The sequence below is a fragment of the Neolamprologus brichardi genome, chromosome 2 (assembly GCF_056152115.1).
Source record: "Neolamprologus brichardi isolate AB-2024 chromosome 2, ASM5615211v1, whole genome shotgun sequence".
NCBI lineage: Eukaryota > Metazoa > Chordata > Actinopteri > Cichliformes > Cichlidae > Neolamprologus > Neolamprologus brichardi.
The window spans coordinates 12,195,855-12,211,921 of NC_142105.1; the positions used below are offsets into that span (position 1 = coordinate 12,195,855).

Consider the following 16,067-nt stretch of genomic DNA (forward strand, 5'->3'; position numbering starts at 1 on the left):
TTAATGACATCATGTGAACAATAACGGGGCTGCTGTGAGGTCACTGTACTAACAGACCGTCCAAGAAGTCTGTGCTCCGGTTGTGGGATTTTGTTTGAATAAACTGGGAGATATCCATGACTTTGCTTAGCAGTACAGTCTATGGTTCCAGCTTGCTATCCAAGCTAGTGTCTGATCACTGTATCACTCCATCCTCTGCACAAACAAGATCCTTCCAGAAAACTCCCAGTGTGGGGTAAAGCGCTAACTGACAGACGACTACACCCGTCTTTATACGCAGGAAGTGCGTATGTGGAAGTGCTTGAAATGAGACACAGCACCTGTTTCCAGCAGTACTGCTGCCAGAAGGCCACCAGAAAGAAAAGCACAGGTGTGGCTAATAACATGGATTACAGAGAAGCTGGAATAAAACTAGAGTTGCCCACTGTTCACTGCTGTGGCAGTAATCCATGACAGCCTGACCGGAGTCACCCGGATCCAAGCGAAATGGAATTCAGCCATTATCCAGTCATTTATATATGAGCTTAACTTGTCCAAACATGTTGAGTGAACGGGGACATTTGAACAGCAGCTGGATTCTTCCCTCAGCCTGAAACAGGTCAGAGGTCACTGTGGCTGCTGGAAGAACCAAATAAAGCTGAGATTCTGAAAATACTCAAATTCAAACAGAAGCTGTGTGTGCGCGGGTTGGAGAGGTGCAACAAAAATAATATCAGACATCAAGTGTTTCGCTAATTTTACAAAAATATATATTTGAAGGGAGCTGGAGAAGAAAAGAAGAGAGCAGCTGCACAAGAAAGCTTCTTATTCATCTGCTGAGCTGAAAAGAAGTGAATGAAGACTAAAAATAGCAGAAACACCTCGAGGACGATGCTATGAGTAAAAGGCACAAAAACACTCAGAGCTGAATCAAATCATTTTAAAGAACAGGATAGAGAACGGTCTCTATCATCATAAATTCTGCTTTCACAGAATCTGATCAAAGATGTCATCACATTAACACATTAAACAGATCTCAGTCTTATAATATTACTGTAAAGTTTTGCTGTCAGCGGTTTGTGAATGATCCAGTCTGAAAGCAAGTTGGTCATGTTCATGACCAATCTAAAAGTAATCTATTACACACAATTTACTTTTACGTAAAAGCAATGTAGTATAGTACTTAAGTAATCAAAGAGAAAGTAATTTCTTACATTACTTTTTTTGATACTACCTGATTATCCCTATGAACTAAAAGCAAAGAGGAAATCATCCAAAAAGACTTTAGAGAGGTCGTCATGGTGATTCTTACGGAGCCCCGCAAGGGACATGGGAGAAAAAAAATTAAGACGGACTTTTGCGAGATCTCGCAAAAGTTTTAGCCGCATTCTTCGGAGGCCGCCAGCTCGAAGCCGACCGGGAGGTCGAGGCACGATATGCCGGGAGAGTGGTGTTCCTCCCAGCTGTAGTAGTAGATCTCCGAAAACGTCGGAGCACTTTTGCAAATATGTAATGTCTTGTAAACCGAGCAGATATTTGACGTTTACACAACTACATTCACGCGTCAAAATATCTTAAAAGTTTATTTTGTGACCCAGAAAGAGTAATATTACAACTAAGTAGCTGCCGCCATTGTTGGAATTCAACTTTTTTCCCGAGTTTGTTTTGTGAAATCTCGCAAAACTTTTGCGAGATCCCAAGTTTGTTTTGCAAGATCCCGAGTTTGTTTTGCGAGATCTCTCAAAAGTTCATCGTAATTTTTTTTTTCCCTCATGTCCCTTGCGGGGCTCCGTAGATTCTGCTGTAGAAACCTGCACAGGTAGAAATGAGGCTGACTGTTCAGCTCTGCCTCTGTTACCTGCTGAAATTCAGCCTCTGGCTGCTGGGCGGGGGTCTGCATACACTCGGGGTTCTTGGTTAGCTTAGCATTACCATGCGGTCAGCACAGATGTTTCTGTCCTGGACAAAGTTCGCACTTCACATCTCAAATTTGTCCTTAATGCTATAAAAAAATGTAACCTCAGCGCTGTCAATTGTGAGCTGAAATCAGCTGATTGCAGCAGCTACACGTAATTGAAGAACCTTTGTAATGTGAGTAACAACATAATTGTAACTGTAGTGTGGTTTCTGAATTCATCACTGGAAAATGTAATGTGATTACACCCCCAGCTCTGTCAGTCACATAACTCATGAAAGTAACACAGTGTTCAGAGATCATCCAGCCCAATGACCATCAAAGCCTCAGTGAGAGGCAATAAAAGCAGCTGGTCTGAAAGCTGAAACAGAGTTCATAAATAAAGAGCCTGCTGTAATCATCCATGACATCCAGGACTGTTATTATATATTTATCTACATTGATTCATGTGACTCCTCCGTGAATTGCAACCTTATCGTGGTGGAGGGGTTTGTGTGTCCCAGGGATCCCAGGGGCTATGTTGTCTGGGGGCTTTTGCCCCCTGGTAGGGTCTCCCATGGCAAATTGGTCCTGGGTGAGGGACCAGACAAAGAGCGATTCAGAAGACCCCAATGAAAAAAACACAGAGGGAACAGTTTACCCTGCCCGGGATAGGGTTATCGGGGCCCCGCCCTGGAGCCAGGCCCGGGGAGGGTGCCCGAGGGCGAGCGTCTGGTGGCCGGGCCTTAGTCCATGGGGCCCGGCCGGGCACAGCCCGAAGAGGCGACATGGGCCCATCCTCCCGCAGGCCCACCACCCGCAGGAGGCGCCATAGGGGTCGGGTGCATTGTGTGCCGGGTGGCGGCCAGGAGCGGAGGCCCTGGCGGACTGACCCCCGGCTGCCAAGACTGGCAATAGGGACATGGAATGTCACCTCTCTGGTGGGGAAGGAGCCTGAGTTAGTGCGTGAGGTTGAGAGGTACCGGCTAGATATAGTCGGGCTCACCTCTACGCACGGCTTGGGCTCTGGAACCAGTCTCCTGGAGAGGGGCTGGACTCTGTCTCAGTCTGGAGTTGCCCCTGGTGAGAGGCGGCGGGCTGGGGTGGGTATTCTAATATCCCCTCGGCTTGCTGCCGGTACGTTGGGGTTTTTCCCGGTGGACGAGAGGGTTTGTTCCCTGCGCCTTAGGGTCGGGGGACGGGTCCTGACTGTCATCTGCGCTTATGCGCCGAGTGGCAGTTCGGAGTACCCAGCCTTCTTAGAGTCCCTGGGGGGGGGTGCTGGAAGGTGCTCCACCTGGAGACTCTGTTGTCCTGCTGGGAGACTTCAATGCTCACGTGGGTAACGACAGCGAGACCTGGAGGGGCGTGATTGGGAGGAACGGCCTCCCTGATCTGAACCCGAGCGGTGCTTTGTTATTGGACTTCTGTGCTAATCACAGTTTGGCCATAACGAACACCTTGTTCGAACATAAGAGTGTCCATAAGTGCACGTGGCACCAGGACGCTCTAGGCCGTAGGTCGATGATCGATTTTGTAATCGTATCACCAGACCTGCGACCATATGTTCTGGACACTCGGGTAAAGAGAGGAGCTGAGCTGTCAACTGATCACCACCTGGTGGTGAGTTGGATCAGGTGGCGGGGGAGGACGCTGGACAGACCTGGTGCACCTAAACGCGTAGTGAGGGTGTGCTGGGAACGACTAGCAGAGGCCCCAGTCCGCGAGATCTTCAACTCACACCTCCGGCAGAGCTTCAACAGCATTCCGAGGGAGGCGGGGGACATCGAGTCCGAATGGACCATGTTCAGCGCCTCCATTGCCGAAGCTGCTGCATTGAGCTGCGGCCGCAAGGTGGTTGGTGCCTGCCGTGGTGGTAATTCCCGAACCAAATGGTGGACACCAGAGGTGAAGGGAGCCACCAGGCTGAAGAAGGAGTCGTATCGGGCTTGGTTAGCCTGTGGGACTCCGGAGGCAGCCGACAGGTATCGACAGGCCAAGCGGAATGCGGCTCGGGCAGTGGCTGAAGCAAAAACTCGGGTGTGGGAGGAGTTCGGAGAGGCCATGGAAAAAGACTTTCGGACTGCCTCGAAGAGGTTCTGGCAAACCGTCAGGCGTCTCAGGAGGGGAAAGCGGTGCTCTACCTGCACTGTGTATAGTGCTGGCGGAGCGCTGCTGACGTCGACTGAGAAAATTGTCAGGCGGTGGAAGGAATACTTCGAGGACCTCCTTAATCCCACTGACGCGTCTTCCGAGGAGGAAGCAGAGTCTGGGGATGAGGGGATTGACCCGCCAATTTCTGGGGGCGAGGTCACTGAGGCAGTTAAACAACTCCTTGGTGGCAGAGCCCCTGGTGTTGATGAGGTCCGCCCCGAGTTCCTGAAGGCTCTGGACGTTGTAGGGCTGTCCTGGCTGACACGCCTCTGCAATGTTGCGTGGAGATCAGGGGCAGTACCCGTGGATTGGCAGACCGGGGTGGTGGTCCCCATCTTTAAGAAGGGGGACCGGAGGGTGTGTTCCAACTACAGGGGGATCACACTCCTCAGCCTCCCCGGGAAAGTCTATGCCAGGGTGCTGGAAAGGAGAGTTCGTCCGCTAGTCGAACCTCTGATGCAGGAGGAACAATGCGGTTTTCGTCCTGGTCGCGGAACACTGGACCAGCTCTTCATCCTCTCGAGGATACTTGAGGGTGCATGGGAGTTTGCCCAACCAGTCTACATGTGTTTTGTGGACTTGGAGAAGGCATTCGACCGTGTCCCTCGGGGTGTCCTGTGGGAGGTGTTGCGGGAGTATGGGGTGTCTGGCCCATTGCTACGGGCCATTCGATCCCTATACAACCGTTGCAAGAGCTTGGTTCGCATTGCCGGCAATAAGTCGGACTCGTTCCCGGTGGGTGATGGGCTCCGCCAGGGCTGCCCTTTGTCACCGGTTCTGTTCATAATTTTTATGGACAGGATTTCTAGGCGCAGCCAAGTGGCGGAGGGCTTTCGCTTTGGTGGCCTCAGGATCTCATCTCTGATCTTTGCGGATGATGTGGTTCTGTTGGCTTCATCGGGTGAGGGCCTCCAGCTCGCACTGGAGCGGTTCGCAGCCGAGTGTGAAGCAGCGGGAATGAGGATCAGCACCTCCAAATCTGAGGCCATGGTTCTCAGCCGGAAAAGGGTGGAGTGCCCACTCCGGGTCGGGGATGAGGTCCTGCCCCAAGTGGAGGAGTTCAAGTATCTCGGGGTCTTGTTCGCGAGTGATGGGAGAAGGGAGCCGGAGATCGACAGACGGATTGGGGCTGCGGCTGCAGTAATGCAGACGCTGCACCGGTCCGTCGTGGTGAAGAGGGAGCTGAGTGTAAAAACGAAGCTCTCAATTTACCGGTCGATCTACGCCCCTACCCTCACCTATGGCCACGAGCTGTGGGTAGTGACCGAAAGGACGAGATCGCGGATACAAGCGGCGGAAATGAGCTTCCTCCGAAGGGTGGCTGGCATCTCCCTTAGAGATAGGGTGAGAAGTTCGGCTATCCGGGAGGGGCTCAGAGTAGAGCCGCTGCTGCTCCACATCGAAAGGAGCCAGCTGAGGTGGTTTGGGCATCTGACAAGGATGCCCCCTGGGCGCCTCCTGGGTTAGGTGTTCCAGGCATGTCCCACCGGGAGGAGGCCCCGGGGCAGACCCAGGACACGCTGGAGAGATTATATCTCTCGGCTGGCCTGGGAACGCCTTGGTGTTCCCCCGGATGAGCTGGAGGAGGTGGCTGGGGAGAGGGAGGTCTGGGCCTCTTTGCTTAGGCTGCTGCCCCCGCGACCCGGCCCCGGATAAAGCGGATGAAGATGGATGGATGGATGGATGATTCATGTGAAATGTGTTATTCATGGAGACTCCCTGGTGGAGTCAGTCCATAGAAATTAATACTAATTTCTATGGACTTAAGTTATTCTTGTGTTTTTAGATGATTTCATTTGTGCTGAATTTTACAGTCATTTTATTTTTGTCTGCACAGCAGAATGAGGTTTATCAGGTTGCTGTGGGCCATGGAGAGGAAATCTATAGCGAGGTCTTAAAGCAAAGCATCATACTTTTTTTTTCTTCGGAGTAGCAGGAAATTGTCTTAAAGCTGTTTTCCTATTATTACATTTCCATCCGAGAAGATACGCATGTGAAGGAACATTTGGCGGCATGTGGGTTTGCTTGTTTCCAGAAATCAGCTCTGATATTCTCAAATAAATTATGAATTAAGATGTAGAAAATAAACAGGGGGAGTGAATTGGAGGCCCGCGGTCACGACATTTAACTGCACTGTGTGTCTTTGTGCTTTTGTGCCCACTGTTGGCTCTTTGTGTGTATTTCAGCTTTCATACAATACCGGGATTGACAGTGGAGCTGGACACACCGGGGAGCTGTGTCACTCAGACCTCCACAGCCACACTTAAATAATCAATCTGCAACCTTTCTCCATGACTATTTTAGGGATTCAGATAGAAAAGGCCCTATTGACCTTTTTTAATGCCACTGCACATGCAGACCACACTCTCACTCCAAATTACCGATGGCTGTGAAATGCCAGTCGCCGCAAGTAGGTAATGAGGGAGGATCACAGCAGAGGAGGCAGAAATAAAATATCCACAGAATACAGCTGTGATACAGCAGCAGAGCAGCCTCAGTCAGACTTATGAGGACACACAAAGGTCACAGAAATACCAAGTTTGGAGTTCAGCGGACAGACCACAGTCAGGCCGGGCACTGATTATTTCTAGAAGCTGCAATATTTGCTTTTTTATCATGCTTTTCTTGCTTTGGAGCAATACAGCATCGACATACAGCAGCTGAGCACAAACCTGAGCTCCAGCCAAAACTGAGTGATGGCGAAGTCTGTGACCCACACCGCACTGTGCACACCACAGAAACACTCAGTGACAGTACATGAATATTTGAAATATAAAAGTTTATGCTGTGTGCAAACATCTACATACAGCATGTTCTTGTCTCTGTCACAGCTGGAACAGCTGTCTGGTATAAGCAGAACAAGCCTGTGTGTGTCAAAATGTGAGAGCACAAGATTGTGTCATCACACGCTGTGGAGTCAAGTAGAAGTCGTACATGTTTGCTGACCTGATCAATGAAAGCTTTGATTCCACCATCATAGAGAAAAGTTTTCTGTGTGTTTGTTGCTTGAAACAAGGTTGACAAATGCTGAGGGTGAACTTTGTTCTTAAACCCAGAGTGCTGAAGTCAAACTATCTGAGCAGCTGCCGGACCCAAATGCAGAACTCAGGAGTGGAGCAGATATGCCCTCTAAACACTAAACAAGTGAAAACACATCCAGTGGGACCTCAGAGCTGGGAGCTCAGCTAGAAAGGTGTGAGGGATGGCGTGACAAAGACAAGAGGGAGACAGACACAGTAAATGCACAGCAAGGCAGGAAACAAGGCAGGAACAAACCAGGGACAACAAGACAGAGGAAGCAAAACTGAAAATAATGCACATGAGGTGAGGGACTATCAAAACAAAACAGGAAGTAACTAATATAAACACCGGGACTAAGACACATGGGCTTGGCACAGAAACAGAGGTGAACAGGCATGGAGACATGAGTGACTGGCACAGAGAGACTGACTAGGGAACAACGGGAACTCAAGGAAGAGGAGAACAAGACGTCTTGATGCATTCTCAATCATCCAGGGAAGTAAATCTCCAAAAAGTTGATTCTGTTCATCTGGACATAGCGTTTTGTGGGAGAAACGTTTCGTCACTCATCCAAGTGACTTCTTCAGTCTCAGCTGACTGCAGGTTTCCCCAATCTTATAAACAGTACATTTGCATAATGACTGAAACCAGCCCACTGAAGGAACAATGGGCTGGGAGGTCAGTTCCTTAATCTTAATGTTCAACCCTTTAGCAAGGATGTTTTTCTCTGTTTGGGTGAGCTGTCTGTCAGACAAATTCTTCACCCACTTGTCCACATTCTCGGTGTCGCATCCTTGTCTCTTCTGGTCGCTGAAGGACACTCTCCGTATTTTGCGGCGGTTTCTGGCGTACAACAAGTAAGTCAAACTTCCTTTGTTGCCTGGTCTTAGACTTCTTGTGCTGTGCTAGACGAGCCTTCTCAGTAAAGTCAAACACCTTTTTAAGAGTATTCTCATCTAAAAGCATAGTCAGTCTCTGTCGGATCTGCTCCTCTTGAGATTTTAGCATGTCGATGGTAAAATTTGTTTGCCTCACCCATTCATTAAGCAACTGACGCTGTGCCTTCTGGAGGATTTTTGTTGCCCGGAAGCCTTTAACTGAAGAGCTCATTTGCAGACTTTTAGGAGTAATCCGGTTTTGTTGGCATCTGAGGCTGAATCTCAGGTGGTTCCTATAGTCTGCCATCTTACGTGCTGTTTGCTTATACTGACGTACAAGCTTTAGGCCGTCCTTGCCAAAGTGGGTTAAAACGCATTCTCAATCATCCAGGGAAGTAAATCTCCAAAAAGTGAATGGTACTCATGGCCATTGATCAGTGGTCTTTGATCAGTAGGTTTTGGTCAGTGGTTGTTGATCAATGGTCATTAGAATTTGCATAATTAAGATTAAGGAACTAACCTCCCAGCCCTTCTGAGTATTCACAGCAGCCGTAGCCTCTCCAAGATCTTATCCGTGCTGACTCAATGAGCCCATTTTGAGAAACTCACACCTCTCCCATCGTTCCAATCCCAGCGGGCAGCCTTGTGGGGGTTTGAACAGCCGGTTCCGCTTTCTTAATTCTTCGATAAGTCAGGGCCAAGCCAGCTCCGATCCGTCAGAACGCTGTTACCATGGTTCCGAATAGGTAGATATCTTCAGCACTCAGGCTCACCCAAGCCCAAACTTCTCGTTGAGAAAGGGGTGTCAATTGCATTTAGGGACCAGTTGATCCAATCCATAATTCCTCTTTTAGGTTTTAGAGAACAGACTGTGAGAGAGTGTTCCAGGGAAAATACAAAAAAAACACGAGACTAGACAAGGACATAAGCAGGGAAGATAAGGGAGAGGAGAAAAAGTGTGTCCGCCTCCTCCGAGAGCCAAAGAATATAGTGCAAAGACAAGTGGAAGCAGACAAAAACAACAAGCACGCATGCTACAAACTTTACCCGAGTCATTTAGACAGCCGTTAGCACATGATTCTCCTTATGGGACCTGATATGTTTAATATGCTGCTGAGAATATAGCCCAGAAGAAGCGTATAGTATAGCTTTTATTTTGGAAAGAGCCATTTCTCTGTAATAAACTCTCTTTTCCAAAGATGAGTGATTTCTCGATCAGATAGATTAATTTTTTTATTACTTTGTTGTTTCAGCAACATTAAATTTAAAAACTCTACTTTTGAGTTAAAATATATATTTATAATTTTAATAAATGACAAATTAAAAAGGCATAAACATTTTTTTTTGTATCGAAAAAATATCGAACCGTGACACCAAAGTATCGAACTGAACCGAACCAAACCGTGAATTTTGTGTATCGTTGCACCCCTAGTAAATACACACACACACACACTGATTAAGCACACTTTAATAATCCCTGAGGAAAGACAATAAAAATAGTAACAGGCTGAACTAATTAAATAATACCTTATATTACAAATTTACAAAGTATAACAAAGAGCTCTAATATATATACAAATATTTCAAATTAAATATCAAGAATATTACAGAGCTGAAATATATAAGTGTGGCAGGGCATGGTCTGTGGTGCAGCTGTGGGGGAGGCGGACACACCTGAGCAGCATCAGCAATCACACTTACCGGCTTAAAAGCAGAATGAACCGGGTCCTGGGGGCGTCGTTGTTGTTGGTGTGTTTGGCTGGCAACAGAAAAGTTGCAGTCGCGTGTAAGTTACGACAACCGGAAATAAAAGAAAGTGTTGAAAAGTCAATGTGTGCAATATGTGGCGTCTGTTACAATAAGATTGACATGTTACTTTACCCTGTAAAACTTGTGGGCATGTGCAAAAACTATTGCAGTATACTGATTGGTTAAACTGCTATTTTATAACCTGAATATCAAACACCACCTTTAACGCAACAGCTTAAATCAAGTAGAAGAACTCGTGGGAGTCTTCTGTTCTGTATTCCTCGTATTCTGACTTCTATTTTTGGACTTACAGCATTCTCCTATTTGTTGGTGGTCTGCATTTCCCCCTTTAGTTCTTATTGTTCACTTCCTGTTTCACTTGCATTTCTGATAATTGAGTACGCCTCTGTCTTGTTTCCTCCCAGCTGTGGTCAATCCTCATTACTCCTCAGTGCGTGAGGGTGTCTACTTACCCTCACTGTGTGTTTTTGGGTTCCTGTTTCTGGGTCTTTACCTTCAAACCATCCACACAAGTCTGCAGACTCTGCAGCTTCAGCACAGGAAGAAGTTTTACACCTGAAACAAACATACGGTGGCTCACAGAACCACTTTGTGTGCAGGAGGTCAGGAGGTCCATTTTGGTTGGTTGACTTTATCTGTTTTCTGTCACGGTGGAACAGGCTTGAGCTCAGTGACCATATAAAAGTGCAGATATGGAAGCTTTGTTCCCATGAGGAACACCACATCTGTCATCAGAGCTTTGATAAAAGGATTAATCAGCCTCTTTATCCTCATCCTTCTCATTTCTCTTTTCCTCTTCCTCCTTTGTTTTTATCTTTACTTCCTTTTTTAATAGCTTCCTCTCCTTCCTTTGGTTTTATGTCTCTCCCAGTCTGTTGCTTAGAGTGAGACGTGGAGCTTCCCTCAAGTGTGTGAAGAGGCAGAAGTTTGATTGAACATCACAGGGAGGAGTATGTGTTTAATAGGGCAGGGTTAGAGTTAGGCCAGAATCATCATCATTATTGATTTTAAATCATATTTAAAGGAATACCCCACCACAGGCCCAGCCCTCTGTGTGCAGTGTTGGGTTACTGGCAGATGCAGCAGAGGATCCGGGTTTGTGCCTCTGGGAGACAAGTGGCTGAACAGTGTGAAGAAAAGGCCTCAGATGGTCGGTGATGGTGTCAGCATGGCTCCTCTGGTCTTCAGCTGAGCCTTCGGGATGCAGAATGGGGCAATAAAACTGTGATCGAAGGGTGGGATCAAAGCAGAACAGATGGAGGACAAAAGCAGAAAGGCCAGACGTGAGGGCGGGATGAGAGAAGAGGTACAGAGATGATGATGATGATGGATGATGATGAGAGACAGGCTCAAAGAAAGACAGAGTGGAAAGAGACATTACGGGAAGGTAATGGGAACCGTTTCATTGCTGAAGTCAGTGCTAATTGGTGGCTTTTATTCGCGGTTAGCATGTTTTTGTAAATGCAGGATGGTGGAAATGTCCTCTTGTCTCGCTCTCTGAAACTGGAAAACAGAGCCAGGAGGTCGGGGGGGACAGAAGCCAGTTTATTCACAGTAACTCTTTGTGTTTTTGGCTCTATTCATGGATTTGCTCATTTATTCCAGGCAACAGAAAATAAAATAAGAGATGCTCGGACTCGTTGATTCCTTTAACTTTCACGTGCTCTACCTGCTGCATTAATATCGAACCATTTCACAGCTCGCTTCCTTTTCTTCTTCTTCTCTTTGTCAGGTTTGGGGTGAAACTTTGTGTTTGTGGCAATTTTTAATGAGTGTGTGTGAGTCTGATTCCTGTAATCATACTTACGCTCTCTCTCTGTCATCTCCCTGCAGATACTACGCTATCTGCTGCCAGCCTCTGGTCTACCGGAACAAAATGACGCCCATGCGAGTGGCTTTAATGATCGGCGGCTGCTGGGTCATTCCCACTTTCATCTCTTTCCTGCCCATCATGCAGGGCTGGAACAGTATTGGCATCGACCACCTGGTGAGTGCTGCGGGCTGGCGTCTGCGTGGGAGGGGGGATCTTTTTTACAAGTTCGTGGAAGTGAAAGCTGCCCGAGGAGACACAAAGACGAGCCAAAGATGGAAAAAAGCTGAACAAAATATGTTTAGCATAAACAGAAAAAAAAATGGGATTCTGGGAAGTTTTGTTTACACGAAGAAGAAATGCTTCATGCGTCACCGTGGCAACAACAACAACAACAGCATATCAGACACAGAGACAGACGGACGAGGCTGCCGACACCACAGACACAGGGTTGGGCTGTGTTTGAGTTCAATTTAAGATCCTCTGTGACACAAGCGCCACGCAAAGAACGGAAACAAAATGACCCGCTCACAGATTCAGTCTGGGCGAACGGGTTTCACTCAGACCGGCGTCTATAAGGCTTTCAGGAAAAACCTCTTCCCTTTAAATGTTTATTTCTTCTTGCCCTCTGAAAGTTTTCCATCTGAAAAAGAAAATTCATAAAATCGCTGAGTTCCTAAACACTGAGACGAGCGCCCGGGACACTCTGGAAACACTAATTTTACCTGGAACATCCCAGAATATTTACACGTGTGTTTCCCTCCCACCAGCCTACATATTCCTGTGTATTATACTGTGGATGATTAACATCCAGATGTAAGACAGATGGAAACAGTGTGAGCAGAGAGGTCAGTGTGGAGCTCAGCTGCCTGACGATGACCACACCTTACCTGTCTCAGGTGTAAGAACTCTCTGATCTTCTCTCCGCTTGTCGGGAATAACTGACTGAGTATTAATGAGGTCACAGCTTTGGTGTCATGTGCAGAAACGTGGGCGTCTTCAGAAGTACACCTGTGAAGCTGCAGGTGAGGCTCACTGATGTGAAGGCAACATTCAGCAGCTCAATGACCTCTGACCCCGCAGTGTATATCCATGAAGTCATTAGAATAGTTCCTGAGACCAGCATCACTGCCTTCTGATGCACACGCAGTCATTCTGACTATAAGCTGCCTTAAATATGGAGAATGCTCTGAGTTCAGGGGTAAAGAGTTAACCTTACTGCCAAACCTCTGCTTTGTAAGCATGTCAGATATACTCTGTGTTCTCTGCTGTTTAAATGTGGAAATCTCTGCTTTAACCCATCCACCTTCCACTCGGTGAAAACAGTCCACTGAGACTGAGGTGTTTCGCTCCATATAAGCCACAGTGATCACAAGGAACAGAGACGATTCGATCCTGCGCCCCCCTGCAGATGTGGATCGGGATGCCCTGATGTTGGGATGAGAACGGGGCAGATAACATTCTCACTTACAGTGGGGCAAAAAAGTATTTAGTCAGCCACCGATTGTGCAAGTTCCCCCACTTAAAATGATGACAGAGGTCAGTAATTTGCACCAGAGGTACACTTCAACTGTGAGAGACAGAATGTGAAAAAAAAATCCATGAATTCACATGGTAGGATTTGTAAAGAATTTATTCGTAAATCAGGGTGGAAAATAAGTATTTGGTCAATAACAAAAATACAACTCAATACTTTGTAACATAACCTTTGTTGGCAATAACAGAGGTCAAACGTTTACTATAGGTCTTTACCAGGTTTGCACACACAGTAGCTGGTATTTTGGCCCATTCCTCCATGCAGATCTTCTCAAGAGCAGTGATGTTTTGGGGCTGTCGCCGAGCAACACGGACTTTCAACTCCCGCCACAGATTTTCTATGGGGTTGAGGTCTGGAGACTGGCTAGGCCACTCCAGGACTTTCAAATGCTTCTTACGGAGCCACTCCTTTGTTGCCCGGGCGGTGTGTTTTGGATCATTGTCATGTTGGAAGCCTCGTTTCATCTTCAAAGTTCTCACTGATGGAAGGAGGTTTTGGCTCAAAATCTCACGATACTTGGCCCCATTCATTCTGTCCTTAACACGGATCAGTCGTCCTGTCCCCTTGGCAGAAAAACAGCCCCATAGCATGATGTTTCCACCCCCATGCTTCACAGTAGGTATGGTGTTCTTGGGATGCAACTCAGTATTCTTCTTCCTCCAAACACGACGAGTTGAGTTTATACCAAAAAGTTCTACTTTGGTTTCATCTGACCACATGACATTCTCCCAATCCTCTGCTGTATCATCCATGTGCTCTCTGGCAAACTTCAGACGGGCCTGGACATGCACTGGCTTCAGCAGCGGAACACGTCTGGCACTGCGGGATTTGATTCCCTGCCGTTGTAGTGTGTTACTGATGGTGACCTTTGTTACTTTGGTCCCAGCTCTCTGCAGGTCATTCACCAGGTCCCCCCGTGTGGTTCTGGGATCTTTGCTCACCGTTCTCATGATCATTTTGACCCCACGGGATGAGATCTTGCGTGGAGCCCCAGATCGAGGGAGATTATCAGTGGTCTTGTATGTCTTCCATTTTCTGATGATTGCTCCCACAGTTGATTTTTTCACACCAAGCTGCTTGCCTATTGTAGATTCACTCTTCCCAGTCTGGTGCAGGTCTACAATTCTTTTCCTGGTGTCCTTCGAAAGCTCTTTGGTCTTGGCCATGGCGGAGTTTGGAGTCTGACTGGTTGAGGCTGTGGACAGGTGTCTTTTATACAGATGATGAGGTCAAACAGGTGCCATTCATACAGGTAACGAGTGGGGGACAGAAAAGCTTCTTACAGAAGACGTTACAGGTATGTGAGAGCCAGGGATTTTCCTTGTTTGAGGTGACCAAATACTTATTTTCCACCCTGATTTACGAATAAATTCTTTACAAATCCTACCATGTGAATTCATGGATTTTTTTTTCACATTCTGTCTCTCACAGTTGAAGTGTACCTCTGGTGCAAATTACTGACCTCTGTCATCATTTTAAGTGGGGGAACTTGCACAATCGGTGGCTGACTAAATACTTTTTTGCCCCACTGTAGCTGTGACTCAGTAAAAGTGATTCCACTCTGCCCGACACACAGCGTGAAGAGCAGCACTGGCCCACAGAGCACCTTCATCCTCTCCACCATCTCCCCCTGATCATATTTATTAGGGGTGGGTTTTAATAATCGATTCATCGATTAAAATCGATTCTGGCTTGGATAACGTGATATCGATTCATTAAAATCCTGAATCGATTTTTTTATATAAATGTATTTTGCCCAAAATTCCAGAATCTCAGGTGAAACGTCACAAAATTTTGACAAACACCAAACATTTAAAACAGTAAATGAGAGCAGATACACGGCTTCTGCACAAAGACGTAAACACAAAGCGCGGACCTGCGGATCAGAATCAGTGAGATGTCGCCTTTCTAACCCGACGGCACGGACACGGTCGGGGCTGAAAGCCGACAGCTCGCTGATTCTGATGTTTCAGCGGGTCTGCGCTTTGTGTTTACGCCCTTTTCTAAAGCTGTTAGTTTTATCTCTCTCCAAACAATATTGACCGAACCAGCAGCAAAAGAAGAGCTTCACATAAACATTGTCATGGACTCCCTCTGACTTGTGCTGTTTTGCTTCCACCACGATAAAATCACACTTCATGCACAGCTCTCTCTCTCTCTTTCTCAGTGTACTTCAAGAACAGTTTCCTGTCTATCCCCGAAATCTGTTTTCTGCATTATTTGCTTGCTTGTTACGCACAAGACTACAGTTATTTACAGCGCTGTTGGCCGATGTTTTTTTTTTCTCTTTTACTTACTTCCGAAAAGAAAACCCAATTTCTGTCGTTCAATAGACTTCTGAACAAATTTAAACTTTTTAAAATTATACAAAATGCAAAACGCTTAGCCGTGTCTCTAATAAAACCTCTATAACTTCAGGGGTAATGTTCATAAATTGATTAATAGTTTTCTTTCGCTTTTGATGTACGATGACACAAAGGCATCTGCTGTGATGCTCACACCTTTGGTAAAGTCTGGAAAGTGTCAGCTTCCTTTTTATAGATGCAAAAATATGTAAATGTACTGATCTGAATTATAATATTTCTGACTGTCTGAGGCAAAATTTCCCAGATTCAAATCTAATTGAATCGAATCGAATTGAATCGAATCGTGGATCGAATCGATTCAGGACCTTGTGAATCGGAATCGAATCAATTCTAGAAATCAGTGACGATACCCAGCCCTAATATTTACTGTCAGTCTGTATAAATCCACTGATTCAGGTGAGAGCAGGTTACTACCTCTGTGATGAGTGGATCAGTCAGTGTAAGGTGATGTGTATGTAGTGTAGCCATGACGTGACCACACAGTCAGTGAGATGTGTGGATGTGTGTGTCCCTGTCTGTGTGTGTGTCTGTGTGTGTTTGTGTGTGTGTGTCCATCCTGCCTTACACACTCATTTGTATTCCTCCAGCTGTCTCGGCTGCTGCTCGCTGTTTTCAGAGATGATGGGCTCTGGTGTCATAAACAGTCTGATAAATAAAG

The 16,067-nt window shown here is 46.7% G+C and overlaps 1 protein-coding gene across 1 annotated transcript in view; it reads left to right on the forward strand.

Moving 5' to 3' along the window:
• htr4 (5-hydroxytryptamine receptor 4) overlaps positions 1-16,067 on the forward strand; it is a 106,709-nt gene that overhangs the window by 45,974 nt on the left and 44,668 nt on the right. Inside the window, exon 4 of the mRNA XM_006797645.3 lies at positions 11,530-11,683. Within this exon, the coding sequence (XP_006797708.2) occupies positions 11,530-11,683 (154 nt within the window). The remainder of the gene's footprint in view (positions 1-11,529; positions 11,684-16,067) is intronic.